Source organism: Tursiops truncatus, chromosome X (genome assembly GCF_011762595.2).
Source record: "Tursiops truncatus isolate mTurTru1 chromosome X, mTurTru1.mat.Y, whole genome shotgun sequence".
NCBI lineage: Eukaryota > Metazoa > Chordata > Mammalia > Artiodactyla > Delphinidae > Tursiops > Tursiops truncatus.
The window spans coordinates 41,383,093-41,406,465 of NC_047055.1; the positions used below are offsets into that span (position 1 = coordinate 41,383,093).

A 23,373-nucleotide genomic window follows, 5' to 3' on the forward strand; every position below is an offset into this window, starting at 1 on the left:
TGTCTTTTATTTCACACATGCCCCCAACTTCTTACCCCAATGCTTCTGAAAAGTAGCTAATGCTTTGAGAGTTTCCTCAGCTTGGGAACACAGTCGACTTTTGAGGTACCCCCACAGACCACTTTATACTTAAATAAGTGGGATAAATAGTATGGGGGAGTTGGATCCAGGACGGGATGCCAAATGACTCTCCAACTCTGCCCCCAAAATTAAGCCCTAAAAGTCACTGAATTCACCAGATAATACCCGATCCCGCACAGACATGCTTCTCCTCAGACTGAGGTTGCAGAAGCCTGCTTGTCAGGAAGGCACAATTGTAATTTTCCTTGTATTGGGCTGAAATGTGACAGACTCTTTCCTGTAATGAAACATTTATGAAAATGATGTGCTTAATCCATTTTTAGCAGCTCAGTAGTTTTTTCATGATGAAATCATCTTTCATCCAGTAAAACATTTTACTTATTGTAGCTTCTACGCAACCTCCTGCTGCAATCCAGCCACTTCTCGTGGCGAATGGGAAAACCAATTTCAAAAGAGGAAAAGGGTGCAATACATTTTGGAGCATGGCGATTCCCATATACCATAGTTTGATAATAAGAAGAGAAAAAATTTGTGGGACGAGGCTGGACACAAATTTGTGCCCCTCCCACACCAGAAAATGCTGAAGTCACCTTCAGAAAGTGTGGCTTCCTATTAGTAGAGGGAACTCTTGAATGGTCATCTCCCCTGCTTCTTGTCATCTCCTAGGAGCAGCTTATCCAGTTCTTTGCCTCCCTGGCCTCCCTCCTTCTCCCAAAGCCTTTCAGCACCCTTGGGAAGCCGTATCCCTTCAACATATCGGCCAGACCCTTGGTCATGGCGGCAGCCTTTCATAAGAAGGGATCTTTCCTCCCAGGAAACTGATCCCGCTGTGTTCTCAGCACTCAGGGACCCCACGGGACACATCAGCGGAGGAGCAGAGTGACCAGGTCATGCAGCGCCTTGAACTTCAGCTTGAAAGCAATAGGGAGGAGTTGAGGAAGGGGAAGAGACAAAATCAAGCTTGTCAGAGGGAATGAGTTAAATAGGATCAAGTGCTTCTGCTGCCCGCCCCCCTTAGTGCCCTAGCCTGCAGCTCTGCCCTGAGAGGTGGTGTAAGACTTGGTTCCTGCCCACGGAGTGGGGATTGTGATGCTTACAGAAAACACGGAGGGAGGGTAAGCAGGTGAAAGAGCTGCTAAAGATATTTTCAGGAAAATTAGTACTTCGTATTTTGTACTTACTGGCCATATAAGCATGATATCAGGCTTGTAATGTTTCCAGTCCCAATTCCAAAAGCCCAGCTCCGCCATGAACATTTTAGTGTGTAATCTTTAAAATTATCTTGTTTCCCCTTCATTGGTGGTTTAAAAATTCCTCTTCTTTAATAATAACACAACCACAAGGGAGATGCAGCACAAGTTCTACCCTTCATTGCCTCTAAGTGGGTCCCTTTGAAGAGCTTGCAATCCCCGCACACCCTTCTCTGGTGGGGCTGAGGGGCCGCAGTCAGCGCTGGAATTGACCCCTATAAAGTGACACCGACCCCTCCCCTGAGTACACACTCAAGAACTCAGATGAGCTGTTGTGAGAGTTTCCACTGCAGAATAAATGAAAACATTTTGCTTCTCACAGTCGTAATTTAAAAAGAGAGCATGAGAAAATGGAGATAATGGGAAGTTGAGAGAGCAAACAGGAATGGAGAGAAAGTGAGGGTAAAAGAAGAGGGGGAGACAGACCCCCACAAAAGGTGAGACCCAGAAAAGAAACAGGAAGGGAGATTAGAGATGGAGAGAGTAAAGATGAAGGAAAGCTTCAGGGAGAGAGGGAGGAAGAAAGTAAGGAAAAAGAGGGAGGGAGGGAGGGTGGATGAGGCACTCGCGGAAGTCCCAGAGCGGTTCAGGTGGTGCTTGAGCAAGTTTGGGGAAGGGTCGTCAAGAAAAGAACTGCTCAAGCACCTGGATGCTGTAAGCAAATGGGCAGAAGCAAGGGGACGGGGAGCGGCCCACACTCCCTGCCTCTCTACTCCATCCTGGGCTTCGGGGCTGCCGGGTCATTGCTCTTGGCCCCCTTGACTTCTCTGAAGCTTGCAAAGCCTGCTGTGCGCCAGGCCTGCCCTGCCCCTGTCAGGGACACCTATTCCTCCTTACAGCCTCGCCAGGCTGGGGAAAGGGGGTTTCAGAGAGCTAAAGAGAGCCCCCCAAGCTCAGCAGAGATGAGCTAAGGGAGGTAAGCAGGCAGGAAAGAGGATGCACAACTACAAGGATGAAGATGGGTCATGCAGACAGACAGATGGACAGACTGATAGGCAGGCAGACATAGGAGAACTCCGAAGTTCCTCTGCCTTATACATCCCTTGTGTCTCCACCCAGAGGGTTGAGGAAAAGCCACCCCTGCCCTCGGCCTCCTCCTCACCTCCTCTCATCCCTGAAGCTGTCAGCTGGAGGAAACCCACTGGCTCCCCTAAACCCTCTCAGGTCTTTGTCCCCCTTACAAAAATCATTAAGCCTTTAGAGTTCGGCCACAGCTTGGCTCCAGGCTAAAAGGGGAACTGCTGGGGAGGTTGGGGAATCAGGGCAGCCTGCATGCACTCCTCCAGCTGGACAGTTAGAAGCTAGACAGAACACCTCCGGCCCTCTCCAGGCTGCAGCGGCAGCCCAAGCTCCTCCCCAGCACACAGCACACAGGCTCGCTCGGAGCCCCACTCCAGCTGCTGGCGACTGTGCCTTTAAATTGCCGCTTTCAGAGGGTGCATCTCAGGGGGAGGCGGGAGGGAGGGAAACATCTTCCTACAGTCTCCCTCTTCCCTCCCCTCCAAGACTCTCCAGGGTTTAGAGAGTGATTGCTGCCCAAAAAGAATCTCCCTCAGCACCCCAGCAGGCAGGCTGAGGCCCTCCGGAGCCCCAGGCGAGCCAGAGCAGGAACAGGTTATCTGTGTCAGAATCACTTCCAGGGGAATAGTTCTGGCCCCTGACTGGTAAGGACAGGGCAGAGAAGAGAGAAGAGGAGAGAGAGTGCAACTCCTAGCCCGGCCCTCCTTGGGTTCCATGCAAGTGGCCCAAGTAGGAAGAAGGCTCTCTACTTTCGGCGTTCCCGCCCGGATACTCCCTCTCACCTTGGCAGCCAGGCTGAGAAAGGACTCCAGGGTCCCCGCAGAATGACAACTCTTGTTCCAGCAACCCTCTCCTTCCTTCTCCTCTGGACCCTGCCGGGGCAGGTCCTCCTCAGGTGAGCTGAGTGGGGGTAAGAAGGAGATGCATGCAAATACTGGCCGGGGGTAGCAGGGGCTCTGGCACAGTTTCCTTGAAGTTTACAAAAAGCCCACAGTCTGGAAGGCTCCAGGGGAGGACACACCCTCCCCCAGTCAGATCCCAGGAGACTTTCATAAAGGATGTCAAAGCTCCAGAGCAGGTGGGAAGGCTTCTGCATGGGTGAGACTTTCCTGGGCCAGGGTAGGGGCTAGGGAGTGAGCCCCAGAACAGAAGCCATCTGTCCTGTCATGCAACCCTATCTCCCTACCAGCTTGGCCACACGTTCCTCAGATCCTTAAAAATGACACCAACATCTGCCAGCTGTTCACCCAAGAGATTTCAAGGAGTAAGGATTTTCCCAAAAACACATCACAGTGATGTTGGCTGAACAAACCTTGGCCCTCTGCAGTCACCTTACCCTGCCCAGGGGGGAGCCTGTCTGCTCGCTGTCCCTGGAGGGGCACTAAGTGGCCATCATTTCCTGGGCTTGGGGGCAAGACATGCTTTGGGCTCCTTGTAAATGGCCTCCTACCCATTCTCACTTTCTCATTAGACCAGGAGCCATTCTAGGTGGATAGGGTGAGCTGAGGAGGAAAGATGGCTGTGCCTTAGGCTGAACTGGTCAAAAGAATGCCTCTCAAGGTGGAGGCAGGTGAGTGCCACCGCAATATCGTCCTCCTCCTCTTCGTTCAAAGAGCACGCCAAGATCTGCTTGCCTCTGAGGAGCCTCCTGCCTCACTGCTGGCAGACACATTAGGGGGCAATCAGGCAGGGATGCAGTGGGGGGGGGGCTGCTTTTCACTCTTCAGAGTTAAAAGCAGCCCGAAGTGCAATGGCAGCTCAGCTGGAGTTGATAGGAGGATGCAGGCAGAAGGGGGGGCACCCAGCTGACGCTTGCTGGCCCTGCTGGAGGGGAAGTTGCCTCAAGGCCCAAGCTTTGGTGGTAGCATTCCCACTTGAGTGATTGGAGCAAGGCAGGCCCTTAGGAAATCTTGAGACCAAATCCTTCATTGTATTTATGGAAACTGAGGCCTAGAGAGGGCAAGTGACCTGGCCAAGGTCACTTAAGTACCCAGCAGCAGAATCAGCGTTCTCCCCTTACCCCACCCCAAGGCCTTCCATGAGAAAAATTTCCAGCTCTGGAACCTCCCTAGTCCTGCCAGTGTTTGGAACTTTCCAGGAATGAAAGGGAGCAAGGAGAGGTCGCACACGGTGACTCTGCTTTCAGGTCTGCAGACAAGGTAACCCTGGAAAAGCGGGGCTGCCACGGCGGTTGGGGCCCAAGACAGCTGAGCCCACAGCCAGTCCCAGAGTCCTGAGGCTGGAGCTAGTGGGAGAGGTGACATGAGAGTGAGGTTGAGGACAGTGGCAAGGGTCTGGCTGCTCCACCTGCAGTGCCACGTGGCCTCCCGGCAGGCAGGTGACAAGCAGCCAGCAGCAGCACCTGGCCAGTGTGGACGTCCCATGGTGAAGCCACGCACTTCTGCTTGCACCAGCACCACCACCCGCCTCCTTGGGTTTTCAGAGCCTGCTTAGGCCACCTGCTCTGGCCGCCCCCACTCAGGGCCAAGGTGGCCTCTGTTCCCAGGGTAAGAGCTCCCTCCTGCTCATGGGATTCAAGGAAGTAAGACTCTAAGGGTCAGGGTGCGGCGGCTGTCACTGACCTTCTCCCACTCTGGTTGCTTGGCAGCCCGCCCTGGGCTGCTTGCATCATGGTATTATGGTAGATGGACTTAGTTTTGAAGTCAATAGCTCTGGGTTGGAATCTCGGCTTTACCATTTAGGAACTGTATGATCATGAACAAGTCACTCCATCTTGCACTCCTCAACTATAGCTGGAGGATAATAAGAGTGATTATTGAGAAGATTGATGTGAAAACTATACTAGATAGTGTTTAGCATGGTGCCTCAGCTATTTGTATTATTCTATCAGTCACTGGCAGGTACATAGATTTACTGGGAAAGAGGAGCTCGCTGGTTCAAAGGAGACTCAGACCCAGAAGGACAGCAGTCACCCCACCTCCCAGCCCCAGCAGTGCAGCAGCAGTAGTGGCAGCAGGGGAGCTGGCTCTGGTGATGATGGCAGGATGGAGCAGAGGGCACAGGACCCAGCCAGGAGTCCAGCCTGAGCTCAGTGTGAGCCCCACCCCTGCCCTCAAGCCCCTGCTGAGCTCCTGGTCCCTGGTCTAGCTATTGGCTGCTAAGCAGACAAGCAGGCATACGGAAGGAACTTTGCTGCTCTTAGAGGGAAACTTGTCAGGGGAGAAGGGGGCTGGCCTCTAGGCTAGGCCAAAGCACACTGGCCCCCTCCTCAAAATGAAGCTCTTAGGAAGAAAAGATGGGAGTTGACCTTCACAGCATGGCCACTTTACTGGGAGGCTTTCCCATGCTTCTAGAGCCCTGCTTTCCTGCCTCTTTTATTGCCAAGGTGAGATGACCTGCCTGTAGCTGCCACAACCCTGAACTGAGGTTCAGCTCAGAATATAGCTTCTTGCTGGAGCAGACACCAGAAGCCAAGCTGCCCTCTCCAGAAGCTGGGTCCTAGCCCCTGAGGGATCAGCATGAAGGCCAAGCAACTAAAACTATCTCTCAGGGGTGTAAATTGCCCTTGAGCCCTTCCCATCCTTGGCTAGGCCAGATGTACAAAGCGTTGCCACAGCCACATTATTTCTGTCACTCTTGTTTGAGCATGTTCAAGGCACCCTCAGAAAGAGAATACTGGATGAGACCTCAGCCTTGGGTTCAAGTCCTGATCCTGGGCCCTGTGTCACTCACCAGCTGTGAGACTTTGGGCAAGTCACTTTTCTTTTGGACGGTCGATCTATCTATCTATCTATCTATCTATCTATCTATCCATTTGTTAGATTCCACATATGAGATCATATGGTATTTGTCTTTCTCTGTCTGACTTATTTCATTTAGCATAATACCCTCCAAGTCCATCCATGTTGCTGCAAATGGCATTATTTCATTCTTTTCTATAGCTGAGTAGTATTCCATTGTATATATACACCACATCTTCTTTATCTATTCATCCGTTGATGGACACTTGGGTAATTTCCATGTCTTGGCCATTGCAAATAATGTTGCTATGAACATGGGGGGGTGCAGATATTTTTTCAACATAGTGATCTCGTTTCCTTTGGATAAATACCCAGAAGTAGAATTGCTGGATCATAAGATAGTTCAACTTTTAATATTTTGAGGGAACTCCATATTGTTTTCCACAGTGGCTGCACCAGTTTACAGTCTCACAGATTACTCCTTTGGAAGCCTCAGTTTTCTCACCTATAAGATGGAAATAACAGTTTTCACTCCTATCACGCTGAGAATTTTGAGGACAAAAAGATCTAATATATGTGAAAGCAATCTTCTAGGACTAACTATTGAGCTGCTGTGTTGGCTTATGGGTTTCTGTACTTCTCATTTTGCAAGTGGGCACCTAGAAACCCATCTCCTAATCCTCCTGCCTGATGGAGAGATCAGCCAAAGTGGGGAGGGAACAAGGAAGGAGAGGGTCTGTGATAAAGACAGAATACAACAGATCTCAGTGATTAATTCTTTATCTCTCCTGTGCAGGGTGGCCTTGGCAAAAGAAGAAGTCAAATCTGGGACCAAGGTGTCCCAGCCCATGTCCCCCTCTGATTTCCTGGACAAGCTTATGGGGCGAACATCTGGATATGATGCCAGGATTAGGCCCAATTTTAAAGGTAAGAATCATTCATCCTACAAAATACCCTTCCCTCCCCACTTCTTTTGGGGACATACTGCCGAGCTAGCCTCCATTGCCTACCTCAGGGCCAGGAGGCTGGAGGTACAGGGCTGGCTCTCACAGCTCAGAAGGAGTGTCCCCTCCCCATCACCCATGGGCCTGTGTGCCAGGCACTGCCTTCTCCCAGCAGTACCCTAACCTCAAGCTCAGGGAGGGAGTCTTGGAAATTTCTCCCAAATTCCTGGAATGCCCTGCCAATATGGCTGTGCTTTGCTACTCTTAGGCCCACCTGTGAACGTGACCTGCAACATCTTCATCAACAGTTTCAGCTCCATCACCGAGACTACCATGGTAAAGCATTGCCCTGCTCCCGCTTCCACTCTGGTGTGAATGGGTGAAGCCCAGCAGATAGCAAGACTTTCCTCCCTCTGCCATCCTCTTCCTGTTTCAGGGTCATGGCTAAAGCCATGGGATGTCCAAAGTCGGTCACTGGGAGTTTATCTTTCCCCAGCCCAGGGTTTTAGTGGCTAAAGGCAGACTAGCCTAAGCAGCAGATGGTCCAGTTTGGCAGGTAGCTTGATGCATAGCATCAAGGCTTGGAAATCAGATAAACCTGCGTTCAAACCCTGACTCTACCATCTCTTAGGCAGGTTACTCAAATCTCTCTTTGTCTCAGTTTCCTCATCTGTAAAATGGGGATCTTAACAGCACCCTCATCTCAGGATTGACATGAGATTTAAATGAGATGATGCATATGAAGAAAGCACTTAGCAGAGAGCCTGGCACATAGTAAGTGTTTAATAAATGTCTTTTCCCTTCCCTTCTTTGCCATATCAGCCCAAAGCAGGCTCCTTCTACAGTGGAAAATGCCCACTGCCCCTGAGACGTGCTCCCAGCATTTCCTCCTCATGGCCCTCCTGCCCAGGTAGGCTTGCTAGGCCCCTGCAATAGCACTGCCCCTGATGGGCCCATCTCTGTTCAGGACTACCGGGTGAACGTCTTCTTGCGGCAGCAGTGGAACGACCCACGCCTGGCCTACCGAGAATATCCTGATGACTCGCTGGACCTCGATCCCTCCATGCTGGACTCTATTTGGAAGCCAGATCTGTTCTTTGCCAATGAGAAAGGGGCCAATTTTCATGCGGTGACCACAGACAACAAGTTGCTGCGCATCTTCAAGAATGGAAATGTGCTCTACAGCATCAGGTGCAGCTGGCGTACAGCCAGGAGAACTCGGGGCAAGGGGTAGAGGCTGAGGGGTGGGCGGAGGGTTCCCTGTGCTGTGCTGAGGCCCAGTAAGCCAGCCTAACTTCTTTCTTACTGTCCCTGCCAGGCTGACTCTCATTTTATCCTGCCCAATGGACCTGAAGAACTTCCCCATGGATATCCAGACTTGCACGATGCAGCTGGAGAGCTGTAAGTGTCCCTAGAAAGTCATAGAGTGAGGCCTGAGATACCAGCTAGTTAACCCCATGCTATGATATTCCAGACAGGATAAGGGCAGCCCAGAGTGGGGATGAACTTCCCCAAGCACACACAGTGAGCTCTTGGCACAGGTGAGACTAAAAGCCAGGGCTTGCTAACACTCAGCCCAGTGTGCTTTTCCATCCCTTCGCTATTGGCAGGTCTGGCTGCCCCACAGGGCCGGGGAGTGGGAAGGCTCCAGCCTTACATACAAATGTGCTTATGCTGGATATGGAGGGTCATTTGAGGGGTACCTCCTCTGTCCAGATATAATTTCCGTCTCACAGTGCCTGAAGTAATTCTACCTTTACTTCCCCTGAGTTAAGACATTCAAGATGCCTATAAAAATCCAGAGTTGGCAGGGAAGGGGGGAGTCTTTGAACCCTGATTCCTTGTGAACACATAATTTTTTTAACTGAAGTATAGTTACAATGTTGTGTTAATTTCAAGTGTACAGCAAAATAATTCGGATATATATATATATATATATATATATTCTTTTTCGGATCCTTTTCCATTATAGTTTATTACAAGACATTGAATATAGTTCCCTGTGCTACACAGTAGGTCCTTGTTGTTTATCTATTTTACATATAGTAGTATGTACAGATAGCTTTTGTAGAGAGGTGGGAGAGGACAGTTCTAGGCATAAGACAGTGCCCAGGATAGCAAGGTCAGCCAAGGGTTACCAAGGGCAGGGGGTGCCAACCTGCAGAGGCTGCCCTAAGTGCAGAGAAGCTAAAGGATAGCAAGGCTGGACCATCACCCATGTCCATTCCTTTGCCATCTCCTGGACAAGTGAGACTGTGAGATCAGGAGATATCCATTTGATCCTCAAAGAAGAAGTCTTGTCAGGCTGTTTCCAACATATAATAACAGTAATGGATAGAATATGTCCTATGTGGTCAGCTTTTTAGAGTTCATAAACCACCTTCACATCCAGGTCCTCATTACCCCCTCTGAAAAGTAGGTGGAGCATTTTACAGAAGGGGAAGTGACTTGCCCAAAGTCACAAAGCTACTCTGGGCCAAGGCCCTACACTGGACATCCGTGAGGCTTGGTGTTTCTGCTCCCATTTCTACCCAACTTGTGAGTATAGTCACCTACGTGGCAAGAGCCTTCACGAACTACTAGCTATCTGTGAGCAACTTGGCATTTTCAATGTTAGCTCCCAATTTGCCCCAGGTCAGGACTCTGGCTGGAAGTCTGTGGTATGCACATTGTCCCGTGCATGACTGGCAAGGTATAAATAGCTCTTTCCTCCCTGGAGTGAGGTGGCAGAAGCCCCAGCTCTGAGGCTGGCTCAGCTCAAGATGTGGTCAGTACACATGCTTACTCCCCTGGGTTTGAGATGGGGCAGGAGGGTCCCAGCTGGTTTCCTTGACATCTTTCCAAGCCTTTTGATGTGCTTTCTAGGTCTGCCAGAATAATTTCTCTTTGGGCCTTTCTAAAGCTTGAGAACTAGGTAGGAGAGGAATCTTTCTGATTTACCCACTTAGGCTGGGCCCATGAGGCAATTGACCCTCTTCCGAATGCTTTTCCTTTCCAAGATGAGCATGAAACTCCTAAAACCCAGGCCTTATTCCTCATTTGTTCTTTCCTGCCAGTTCTAACTCTCTCCCTGCCCCCGTCCAGCCACCACACTCTGCAGTCCTCTGCCATCTCTGTCACTTTCAGTTGGCTACACCATGAATGACCTCGTGTTTGAGTGGCTGGAAGATTCTCCTGCTGTCCAAGTGGCTGAGGGGTTGACTCTGCCCCAGTTTACCTTGCAGGATGAGAAGGATCTAGGCTATTGTACCAAGCGCTACAACACAGGTAAAAATCCAAGATATTTACTGGCTGTGGGCCACAAGAGGGCCTCCAGATGGGAGGGAAAGGGGCAAGGCAGCTAGCCTCTACTGAAGGTCCAGTCTGTACCAGATGTAGCGCTAAGTGCTTCATATGACTTATCTCATTATGGTAGGGGTGATCAGCCCCATTTCTCAGAAAGAGAAAACTGAGGTTCTAAGAAGTTGAATCAGTTGGCCAAGTCACACAGCTAGTAAATGGCTGATTTAGAATTCAAATCCAGATCTGTCTAATGCCAAAGCCCTTGTTCTTGTCCCTATCACACGCTGCAGAACAAATGGTCCTGTGCCAGTGAGTGGCAGGAGTGTTCCACCTGTCCTGGGGCCAACTTCACGTGGAAAGTGGGGAATCTACATCTGGGAGTAGTCAATGAGTTCACTGAACCAGGAGAGAAGAGAATTCAGGTCACCAGCTGGCTTACCGTCCACACCTCCTACCACTGTCCCCACTGCTCAACTCTCATGAATTGGCTTGGTTTCCCAGGTGTGAAAAGCATGCCAGGAAATGGAGAGGAGCTGGTTTTCCAGCCTGAGCGTCTGCCCCCTGCAGCTTCCCTAATCGCTGCTAGCTCCTCATTTCCCCTGGCAATTTGGCTGTGAAGAGCTATGACCCTGAGATAGAGGCCACAAGCTGAAGAGGGGAGATCACACTCCAATGGTGTGCTGATATGCTTTGGGTGCAGCCCTATGAATTTGTGTGTGAATGTGGAGGTGCAGGTAGCTGGGGAGATGAATGAGCCACTGAATTTAGAAAATGCTGGCGTGAGTGGAAATTGGTATAACCTTTTTTAGGGGAAAAACTGGCATTTTGTATATAGACTGGTGGGTTTTAAATTTTGGTGTGCATCATATTTCCCTGGGGAGCCTGTTAAAATATTGATTCCTGGGTTCTGCCTCTCAGAGATTCTGATTACATGTGCTTGGAGTGATGCCCAGAAATCTGTGTTTGAACAAGCATCCTGAGGATTCTGATGCAGATGGTCCAGGGGGCACGCTAAGAAACTTTAGTCTGGAAGCTAAATTTGTTTCCCTACCTGTTGATCCAGGAATTCCACTGCCTGGAATTTATTATGAGGAAATATTCCAAAATATCATATTGACTTTAGACCCCAAGAGGGTTCCTGGATCACTGTTTATACTAGCAAAAGCTTGGAACTGCTCTAAATATCCACCAATAGGGTGGAAGTTAAGTAAATTACATAGCGCATCTGCTTGGTGGGATATTATCCAGACATTTAAAAAGAATGCTTGCAAGGTGCTTATATCAACATGGGAAACTTCAAGTGGAAAAGGGTAAGATTCAAAGTTGTATACACAGAATGATTCTACTGTGATGAAAGAAACAAACCAAAAGCATGTGTTTAAAAACCCTGGAAGGAAATAGCACTAGGCATTTCTAAAGCAGTATGATACAACAGGTAAGAGCAAGAACTCTGGAGTCAGATAGAGCTGAGTTTGAATTCTGGCTGCACCATTTACTAGTTGGGTGCCCTTGAGCAACATAACTTAATCTCTTTGAGCCTCAGTATCCCTGTCTATAAAATGGGAAATAATAATTTGACCTGCCCCAAAGAGTTGCTATGGGATTTAAATGAGATAAACTATATAAAGTCAGGGCACTTAGTAGGGGCTTGACAAATGTAAGCTTATGAATATTATTATTCTTTCTCTACTTCTCACTTTCATTCTGTGCTAAACAAGTGTTAATTTTGTCATTGAAAACAAAACTGCTATCACCAAACAAAAAAAAAAAAAAAGGAAGGAAGGAAGGAAAGAAAGAAAAGAAAATATGGATACCCAGCCAAAACATGTCACGGCAAGAAGCCCAGGGTGGGTGGACTCAGGGAAGAGTAAGAGATCACAGCATCACACAGCATGTCAAAGCCATAATCAGTCATTGATGAAATCACTAACCTTGAGGAATCAGACAGTCCTGTTAAGAGTAAGCCTAGGCCAGAATAAAATGATAATATACACATCCTCTGTTTTTTGCTTTGGTTAGCCTAAGCGTCTGCTGCCAGAAGCTCTGAGCTAGTGTTTTCTTAGCCTTGGGGATGGAAAGCAGGGTAAAATGAAGATGGCTGGCAGAGGAGGCGAGCATTGGCACATGTGCCTGGGGCCAATGCACTTTTTGTGGGTGGAATAGAATGCTGCTGCCAGATGCTTTCTGGGAACCCGCTGCCTGCTGTCCAGAGCTGGTCTCTGTTAGACATTGTTTCCAGATGTTTGCTATCCTGCTCTTACGTGCTTAAGACACAGGCGGTGTTTATCTCAGTGAATCATTGCCAGAGAGCTTCAAGGGTCCCAGCACGCACAAGCTAGGCTGCTGAGATTTGAGTGGAGTCTAAGCTCATTTTGTTAATCATGATAATAGTACCAGCTACCTACTGTGCTCAACACCTCAAATACATTATCTCATTTAATTCCTACAACTGCCCAGTGATGGAGTTGATATTGTTGTTACTCTATTTTACAGGCAAGGAAACTGAAGCTTTAAAAGCTTAGGTGTTTTGCCTGAGGTCACACAGCTAGTGAGTGGAAGGTTCAGGATTCAAACCCATACAGTCTGGCTCTGGAGCCCTCCCACCCTTAATCCTCTTGCAGTGATGTCACGGGGAAGGCCTTCTGCTGGCAACTAAAGTGCTGGGAGCAAGAGGTCAAGTCCCCAGTGGCTTCTCTGCATGTTTCTCTGCATGTTTCCTCAAAACATGCATCTGGTGCTCCCTGGGGCCATTTCGAAAGGCTCATTTATTGGCCAAGGTTAGGTGCCCAGAGGCTGGCCCACAGAAATAGAGCTGCCCTTGTCCTGCCTCTCAGGCTCAGCTGCAGGCTGGGGACCTGGGGCCTGATACCTCACCTCTTTCCTTGCAGGGAAATTCACCTGCATCGAGGTAAAGTTTCACCTGGAACGACAGATGGGCTACTACCTGATTCAGATGTATATCCCCAGCCTACTCATCGTCATCCTGTCCTGGGTCTCCTTCTGGATCAACATGGATGCTGCCCCTGCCCGGGTGGGCCTAGGCATCACCACTGTGCTCACAATGACAACTCAGAGCTCTGGCTCCCGGGCCTCTTTGCCTAAGGTGAAGAGACATGCAAGGGAACTTGCTTGCCATAGAGCTCCCCATTTCCCATTCATCCCCTGTTCCCTCCTGCTGACTATTTTCCTTGGATTTAAGGTAGAGAAGAGCCATCGAGCAAGAGCAGGTGGCCTGCATTCTCTTCCCCCAGAACATACTGCTAATAACATTGCCAACAGTGTGGAGGCTGGGGTTGCAGACCCTGTCTGGCTGGGGAACGAGTAGAGACAGTGCTGACTTACTTTGACTTTCATCAGGAAATACTAGCATGTCCAAGATTAAAAGACCCTTAGCAAGTAGAAAGTCCCACTCCCTCATGGTACAGATGAGGGCATTGCAGCCCAGAGAGATAGAATGACTTTCTCAAGGTCATGCTCCACAAGAAACAATCAAACAATCCGACATCTGTTTCTTGCTATGTCGGAAATCGGATACTATTACAAAAAACTCTAGAGACAATGTCCCTTCTTTTGGGGTCAGAAAACTTTGAGGTAGCAAATAGCAATGAAAGTCAGTAGACTCTGATCACCTAGGGCCTGGTGATATTTTGATTATGCAGAGAGATTTGTGCTGATGGAACTTGGCCTAGGTTCTCCCTGCCTCATGTCTTCATGTGCGGAATTTAGAGGTCGTCGCCTCAATGTCCTTACAGTCAGCAAGGCTCTGAGAAAATCAGGAAGCAAACTCATTCATTCATTCAATAAATATTTACTGAGCATGTACTATGTACCAGGCACTGTATTAGGCCATGGAGAAATAATGGGAAACCAAAACAACACAGCTTTTGCAGATCTTCCAGTGAATATATTCCCTCTTGCTCTGTATTGATGGAAACCAGGCCCTGTGATCGCCCATCCCCCAGTGTTTATTTTTAAGAAGATTTTTACTGGGGACTTAAACAGGGGGTAATCCAGACACCCAGAGTTAATTTACAAATTTGCTATATAGTGGGGAGGTGGGGGTGGGGTAATAGTGGTTAAGAGTAACAGAATAGAGTCAGGTAGATTTTGATTTAAGTCCCCGCCTTGTCATTTACTAATGGTGATCTTAGGTAAAGACCTTAATGTCTCAGTCTCCTCACCTGTAACATGGAAATATTACCTCTTCCATAGGGTTATTGCAAGTAATAAATAAGATAATGTATTAACACAGAGAACAGTGTTTGCCACATAATAACCACTCAATAAATGTTAACTATTGTTATAATTATTAGGAGTCTAGGTGGAAAGAACTGGGTGGTAGACCTAGGCCTAAAGCAGCTGGTGGTGTTTCCAATCATTTTTGAGTCACCAGGAAACCTTTGAGGTGGTCCTAAGCCCTCTGGGGATAAACAGTGACAAAACTCAGATTAAGATCTAAAGTCCTGGGCTTCCCTGGTGGGGCAGTGGTTGGGGGTCCGCCTGCCGGTGCGGGGGGTGCGGGTTCGTGCCCCGGTCCGGGAGGATCCCGCATGCCGTGGAGCGGCTGGACCCGTGGGCCATGGCCGCTGGGCCTGCGCGTCCGGAGCCTGTGCTCCGCGGCAGGAGAGGCCGCAGCAGAGAGAGGCCCGCGTACCGCAAAAAAAAAAAAAAAAAAAAAAAAAGATCTAATGTCCTAGGGGAAGTTGTCAGAGATCACTTCCTATACAAGCATACTACTTTTTATTGCACTTCGCTTTATTGCACATAGCAGATACTGCGTTTTTTAACGACTTGAAGGTTTGTGGCAACTCTGCATTGTCAGATGATGCTTAGCATTTTTTTAGCAAAAAGTATTTTTTAATTAAGGTATACACAACGTTTTTTTAGACATAATGCTATTACACACTTACTAGAGACTACAGTGTAGTGTAAACATAACTTTTATATGCGCTGGGAAACCAAAAGATTTGTGTGATTCGCTTTATTGCAATATCTGCTTTATTGCAGTGATCTGGAACCGAACCCACAATATCTCTGAGGTAGGCCTGTAAATGTATTTCCTAAATGGACAAGGGTATTGAAGAGGCTCTGAGAGGCATACTGGGATTAGGCGAGGGCTACAGGACCAGGTGGAGCTGCAGTAGTGGCCTTGTATGAAGGCCAGAGGCAGAAAAGTAGTTTAGACCTAAGAACCCTGCCCTTGTTTATTGCCACTGCCACACGAGAAGGAGATTCTCCTCTAACTCAGGGAAATGCTGCAATTTATGCCTTATTCTTGCTGAGAGAACTTCTTCCTCCAGTCCCCTCCTGTGAGCAAGCACAATCCATCTGCTCCCAGGAATCACTTCGTTTTCTCTTATGGAAAAAATGGACTTTGTTGGAGGATTGTTTGATTTGGTTTGATTTGGGGTGCGGGTTGCAGTATTTGATGCCTTATCAGATTTTGATGACCTTTTCTTTTTACGTATATATATTTTTATTGAAGTATAGTTGATTTACAATGTTGTGTCAGTCTCTGCTGTACAGCAAAGTGATTCAGTTACACATATATATTCCTTTTGACATTCTTTTCCATTATGGTTTATTACAGGATATTGAATATAGTTTCCTGTGCTATAGAGTAGGACCTTGTTTTTTATCCATTCTATATATACCAGTTTACATCTGCTAATCCCAAACTCCCAGTCCTTCCCTTCCCCACCCCACCTCCCCTTTGGCAACCACAAGTCTGTTCTCTATGTTGGGGACCGTTTCTTGGCCTCGTTGGCCAAGAAGCAAAATATGTAGGCATGCACCCCGAACTAAATAGCTTCATTGGCCAGCCCCACAGAGCAAGGGACTAAGTCAGGGCACTTCCGCTCACTCTTGAGTTTCTGCAACATTAGATTTTATGGGAACCCGAAGGAAAAAGGTAGTGCCAGGTCAGGGGCTTCTGAAAGCCACAGCAATTCCACCCCCAGTACAACTCTAGTGTCCAGAATGAGAGCAGCAGAGGCTCGCTTTGTAAGGGAACTCAGCTGGGATGGCCATTCCCCATGCTCCCGGAAGCCACTCCTTCTTTGCCTTTATGAGGACTGGGGCTCTCAAAGGCACCCATGGCTGTCCCTTTGCCAGGTTCTTGATCTACACAACTGCAGGTGGCTCAGTGCATAATGGAAGGGTTAAATGGAAGTTTCTACCAGACACTGACAGATTAGACCTAAAGTTTCAGTGAGCAGGAGGGACCCAATTCTTTCAAAATCTTGTAATCTAAATGGCTCACAGCGCTTGGGGCAAGTAGTAACAAGGAGGGCCAAGAGAGCAAACAGAAGCCAGCAGAGACAAATACGAACTATCCATCCATTCATTAATTCAAAAGATACTTACTATGTGCCAGGCACTCAGCTAGGCACAGTGAACACGATGGAAACAGTCCCTGCCACTGAAGAGCTCACAGGCTAGTGAAGGAAATAGCCAGATATATTTGATGGATGCTAAGAAGGTGTAGGTAACCTGAGCACATACAGTAGGGGCAACCAACCCAAACTAGGATGATTAGGGAAGACTTCTCAGAGGATACGGTATCTGAAGTGAACGTTTAAGTAAAAGTTATCGAGGTAAAGGAGAGATACAGAGAGAGGTTATCTCCTTGGGAGACAACTGAAATTGATCATCATGGCAGGGTCATAGATTGCAAGGGGCGAGACAAGGCTGAAGTAGTAGGCAGGGGCTAGATGTCATGCTAAGGGGAGCATTGACTGTATCAGAAGGATAATGGAGAACGACTGAAGGGTTGTAAGCAGAGGAGTGATATGATCAGACTTACATTTTCAAAACAAAATTCTGGCTGCTGTTTGGAGAACAGATTGCAGGTGGCAAGCGTAGATGCAGGGAGACCATTTAGGAAACTGTTGCACTCCTTCAGATGAGCCAGGGTAGCAAGTGGATGGATTCCACAGATATTTAAGGTGTATTGTTGACACATGTATTGTTAACAAGACTTTCTTCCTGCTGCTTGAGGTGTCCTTTTCTTTTGATGGTCCAAAGTCCTTAGTGGACCTCCCTTGTCATTACCTCATTAAGGATTTTTGTAGCACTTAACATCCCTGTGGGCACAGTGGGACTGGGAGATGGTGAATGAAATAGGATGACCTCTTAGTAGGTGGCAAAGTGGAAACACCAAGGGATGCTTAATCAGGGTTGCCTAGCAACCCATCACTACCATCTCAGTGGAACTGCCTTAAAAGAAAAAGAGCAGGGTTTCTCAATCTTTTATTTTTTACACACACTCACTGTACTTTATTTTTACAAGAGATAAATAAAGTGACACCAAGCATTGTAAATGGATGACCACAACAAAAGCAACAATGATTGCAATTACCAAACACGAAACACACTCATACTAGGTCATAATATTGACATTCAGTCCAGTAATCCTCCACTGTTAACAGCTCCTTTACTTTGCAGTGAAACTTGATTTGTATATTTTTGCCTCTGAGTCCTTGTGGGATTTTTTTTTATTCAAAAAGAAAGTCACAAAAATTATAATCATCCTCATCAGTTCACTCAGTCCCATGCAATTAATTTTTTTTTCATCTTCATATTTTGTTAGCACTTTTATGAATCCATCAGTTTTCCATTAGAGTTCTGAAAATGCTTATTCATTCAGTTCGGCAGTATAGTCAGTTACCAGAAACCTGTACTTGTCAGAGTCTTTTCCATGAATTCCTTGAAGATGAAACCCTTTTATAGGAACATTTTTGCAAAAGCATCAGAGTACACCCAGAACTGTCTGTAAATGACAAAAGACTTTAAAATGACCACGGTTAGAGATTTGATGAAAGTTCATAATAAGAAAATTGACAAGGAAATTTAGTTATTTCTGAGATATACATTTTAAAGTAATAACTAGAATTATGACTTATAACATTATACCAGAACATATAAAATTTTTAGAAATTTCATATAATGTCTGAAACATTTATATTAACATATTTCCATACAAATAACCCAAAGAAAGTTTAGTATTAGTTGTTTTTTGTTTGTTTGTTTATACGGCAGGTTCTTATTAGTCATCAATTTTATACACATCAGTGTATACATGTCAATCCAATCGCCCAATTCAGCACACCACCATCCCCACCCCACCGCAGTTTTCCCCCCTTGGTGTCTTTACGTTTGTTCCCTACATCTGTGTCTCAACTTCTGCCCTGCAAACCAGTTCATCTGTACCATTTTTCTAGGTTCCACATACATGCATTAATATACGATATTTGTTTTTCTCTTTCTGACTTACTTCACTCTGTATGACAGTCTCTAGGTCCATCCAAGTCTCAACAAATGACTCAATTTCGTTCCTTTTTATGGCTGAGTAATATTCCATTGTATATATGTACCACAACTTCTTTATCCATTCATCTGTTGATGGGCATATAGGTTGCTTCCATGACCTGGCTATTGTAAATAGTGCTGCAATGAACATTGGGGTGCATGTGTCTTTTTGAATTATGGTGCTCTCTGGGTATATGCCCAATAGTGGGATTGCTGGATCATATGGAAATTCTATTTTTAGTTTTTTAAGGAACCTCCATACTGTTCTCCATAGTGGCTGTATCAATTTACCTTCCCACCAACAGGGCAAGAGGGTTCCCTTTTCTCCAGCATTTGTTGTTTGTAGATTTTCTGATGATGCCCATTCTGACTGGTGTGAGGTGATACCTCATTGTAGTTTTGATTTGCATTTCTCTAATAATTAGTGATGTTGAACAGCTTTTCATGTGCTTCTTGGCCATCTGTATGTCTTCTTTGGAGAAATGTCTATTTAGGTCTTCTGCCCATTTTTGGATTGGGTTGTTTATTTTCTTAATATTGAGCTGCATGAGCTGTTTATATATTTGGGAGATTAATCCTTTGTCCGTTGATTCCTTTGCAAATATGTTCTCCCATTCTGAGGGTTGTCTTTTCGTCTTGTTTATGGTTTCCTTTGCTGTGCAAAGGCTTTTAAGTCTCATTATGTCCCATTTGTTTATTTTTGTTTTTATTTCCATTACTCTAGGAGGTGGATCAAAAATGATCTTGCAGTGATTTATGTCAAAGAGTGTTCTTCCTATGTTTTCCTCTAAGACTTTTATAGTGTCTGGCCTTACATTTAGGTCTTTAATCCATTTTGAGTTTATTTTTGTGTATGGTGTTAGGAAGTGTTCTAATTTCATTCTTTTACATGTAGCTGTCCAATTTTCCCAGCACCACTTATTGAAGAGACTGTCTTTTCTCCATTGTATATCTTTGCCTCCTTTGTCATAGATTAGTTGACCATAGGTGCGTGGGTTTATCTCTGGGCTTTCTATCTTGTTCCATTGATCTATGTTTTTGTGCCAGTACCATATTTTCTTGATTACTGTAGCTTTGTAGTATAGTCTGAAGTCAGGGAGTCTGATTCCTCCAGCTCCGTTTTTTTCCCTCAAGACTGCTTTGGCTATTCAGGGTCTTTTGTGTCTCCATACAAATTTTAAGATGATTTGTTCTAGTTCCGTAAAAAATGCCATTGGTAATTTGAAAAGGATTGCATTGAATCTGTAGATTGCGTTGGATAGTATAATCATTTTCACAATATTGATTCTTCCAATCCAAGAACATGGTATATCTCTCCATCTGTTGGTATCATTTTTAATTTCTTTCATCAGTGTCTTATAGTTTTCTGCATACAGGTCTTTTGTCTCCCTAGGTACGTTTATTCCTAGGTATTTTGTTCTTTTTGTTTCAATGGTAAATGGGAGTGTTTCCATAATTTCTCTTTCAGATTTTTCATCATTAGTGTATAGGAATGCAAGATTTCTGGGCATTAATTTTGTATCCTGCAACTTTACCAAATTCATTGATTAGCCCTAGTAGTTTTCTGGTGGCATTTTTAGGATTCTCTATGTATAGTATCATGTCATCTGCAAACAGTGACAGTTTTACTTCTTCTTTTCCAATTTGTATTCCTTTTATTTCATTTTCTTCTCTGATTGCTGTGGCTAGGACTTCCAAAACTATGTTGAATAATAGTGGAGAGAGTGGACATCCTTGTCTTGTTCCTAATCTTAGAGGAAATGCTTTCAGGTTTTCACCATTGAGAATGATGTTTGCTGTGGATTTGTCGTGTACGGCCTTTATTATGTTGAGGTAGGTTCCCTCTGTGCCCACTTTCTGGAGAGTTTTTATCATAAATAGGTGTTGAATTTTGTCAAATCTTTTTCTGCATCTATTGAGATGATCATATGGTTTTTCTCCTTCCATTTGTTAATATGGTGTATTGTATTGATTGATTTGTGTATATTGAAGAATTCTTGCATCCCTGGGATAAATCCCACTTGATCATGGTGTATGATCCTTTTAATGTGTTGTTGGATTCTGTTTGCTAGTATTTTGTTGAGGATTTTTGCATCTATATTCATCAGTGATATTGGTCAGTAATTTTCTTTTTTTGTAGTATCTTTGTGCGGTTTTGGTATCAGGGTGATGGTGGCCTCATAGAATGAGTTTGGGAGTGTTCCTTCCTCTGCAATTTTTTGGAAGAGTTTGAGAAGGATGGGTGTTAGCTCTTCTCTAAATGTTTCATAGAATTCACCTGTGAGAAGCCATCTGGTCCTGGACTTTTGTTTGTTGGAAGATTTTTAATCACAGTTTCAATTTCGTTACTTGTGATTGGTCTGTTCATATTTTCTGTTTCTTCCTGGTTCAGTCTTGGAAGGTTATACCTTTCTAAGAATTTGTCCATTTCTTCCAGGTTGTCCATTTTATTGGCATAGAGTTGCTTGTAGTAGTCTCTTAGGATACTTTGTATTTCTGCGGTGTCTGTTGTAACTTCTCCTTTTTCATTTCTAATTTTATTGATTTGAGTCCTCTCCCTCTTTTTCTGGATAAGTCTGGCTAATGGTTTATCAATTTTGTTTATCTTCTCAAAGAACCAGCTTTTAGTTGTATTGATCTTTGCTATTGTTTTCTTTGTTTCTATTTCATTTATTTCTGCTCTGATCTTGATGATTTCTTTCCTTCTGCTAAGTTTGGGTTTTGTTTGTTCTTCTTTCTCTAGTTACTTTAGGTGTAAGTTTAGATTGTTTACTTGAGATTTTTCTTGTTTCTTGAAGTAGGCTTGTATAGCTATAAACTTCCCTCTTAGAACTGCTTTTGCTGCATCCCCATAGGTTTTGGATCGTTGTGTTTTCATTGTCATTTGTCTCTAGGTATTTTTTGATCTCTTTGATTTCTTCAGTGATCTCTTGGTTGTTTAGTAACGTATTGTTTAGCGTCCATGTGTTTGTGTTTTTTACGTTTTTTTCCCTGTAATTCATTTCTAATCTCATAGCGTTGTGGTCAGAAAAGATGCTTGATATGATTTCAATTTTCTTAAATTTACTGAGGCTTGATTTGTGACCCAAGATGTGATCTATCCTGGAGAATGTTCTGTGTGCACTTGAGAAGAAAGTGTAATCTGCTGTTTTTGGATGGAATGTCCTATAAATATCAAGTAAATCTATCTGGTCTATTGTGTCACTTAAAGCTTCTGTTTCCTTATTTATTTTCATTTTGGATGATCTGTCCATTGGTGTAAGTGAGGTGTTAAAGTCCCCAACTATTATTGTGTTACTGTCGATTTCCTCTTTTATAGCTGTTAGCAGTTGCCTTATGTATTGAGGTGCTCCTATGTTGTGTGCATATATATTTATAATTGTTGTATCTTCTTGGATTGATTCCTTGATCATTATGTAGTGTCCTTGTCTCTTGTAACATTCTTTATTTTAAAGTCTATTTTATCTGAGCATAGCTACTCCAGCTTTCTTTTGATTTCCATTTGCATGGAATATCTTTTTCCATCCCCTGACTTTCAGTCTGTATGTGTCCCTAGGTCTAAAGTGGGTCTCTTGTAGACAGCATATATATGGGTCTTGTTTTTGTATCCATTCAGCAAACCTGTGTCTTTTGGTTGGAGCATTTAATCCATTCATTTTTAAGGTAATTATCGATATGTATTTTCCTATGACCATTTTCTTAGTTGCTTTGGGTTTGTTTTTGTAGATCCTTTTCTTCTCTTGTGTTTCCCACTTAGAGAAGTTCCTTTAGTATTTGTTGTAGAGCTGGTTTGGTGGTGCTGAATTCTCTTAGCTTTTGCTTGTCTGTAAAGCTTTTGATTTCTCCATTGAATCTGAATGAGATCCTTGCTGGGTAGAATAATCTTGGTTGTAAGTTCTTCCCTTTCATCACTTTAAGTATATCATGCCACTCCCTTCTGGCTTGTAGAGTTTCTGCTGAGAAGTCAGCTGTTAACCTTATGGGAGTTCCCTTGTATATTGTTTTTCATTTTTCCCTTGCTGCTTTCAATAATTTTTCTTTGTCTTTAATTTTTGCCAATTTGATTACTATGTGTCTCGGCATGTTTTTCCTTGGGTTTATCCTGTATGGGACTCGCTGCACTTCCTGGCTCTTTCCTTTCCCATGTTAGGGAAGTTTTCAACTATAATCTCTTCAAATATTTTCTCTGGCCCTTTCTCTCTCTCTTCTCCTCTGGGACCCCTATAACGCGAATGTTGTTGTGTTTAATGTTGTCCCAGAAGTCACTTATGCTGTTTTCATTTCTTTTCATTCTTTTTTCTTTATTCTGTTCTGCAGCAGTGAGCTCCACCATTCTGTCTTCCAGGTCACTTATCCGTTCTTTTGCCTCAGTTATTCTGCTGTTGATTCCTTCCAGTGTAGTTTTCATTTCACTTATTGTATTGTTCATCTCTGTTTGTTTGTTCTTTAATTCTTCTAAGTCTTTGTTAAACATTTCTTGCATCTTCTCGATCTTTGCCTCCATTCTTTTTTTTTTTTTTTTTTGCATTATGCAGGCCTCTCACTGTTGTGGCCTCTCCCGTTGCGGAGCACAGGCTCCGGACGTGCAGGCTCAGCAGCCATGGCTCACGGGCCTAGCTGCTCCGCGGCATGTGGGATCTTCCCAGACGGGGGCACAAACCCGTGTCCCCTGCATCGGCAAGTGGACTCTCAACCACTGTGCCACCAGGGAAGCCCCTTTGCCTCCATTGTTTTTCCGAGGTCCTAGATCATCTTCACTATCATTATTCTGAATTCTTTTTCTGG

The 23,373-nt window shown here is 45.3% G+C and overlaps 1 protein-coding gene across 1 annotated transcript in view; it reads left to right on the forward strand.

Annotated features, from left to right (window-relative positions):
* Positions 1–2,861: 2,861 nt before the first annotated feature.
* The window catches only part of GLRA4 (glycine receptor alpha 4), a 31,671-nt gene continuing 11,159 nt past the window's right edge, over positions 2,862–23,373 (forward strand). The window contains exons 1-7 of the mRNA XM_019949428.3: positions 2,862–3,246; positions 6,849–6,979; positions 7,265–7,332; positions 7,964–8,187; positions 8,315–8,397; positions 10,123–10,263; positions 13,167–13,381. Coding sequence (XP_019804987.1) covers positions 3,176–3,246; positions 6,849–6,979; positions 7,265–7,332; positions 7,964–8,187; positions 8,315–8,397; positions 10,123–10,263; positions 13,167–13,381 — 933 coding nt within the window. The 5' untranslated portion in view covers positions 2,862–3,175. The remainder of the gene's footprint in view (positions 3,247–6,848; positions 6,980–7,264; positions 7,333–7,963; positions 8,188–8,314; positions 8,398–10,122; positions 10,264–13,166; positions 13,382–23,373) is intronic.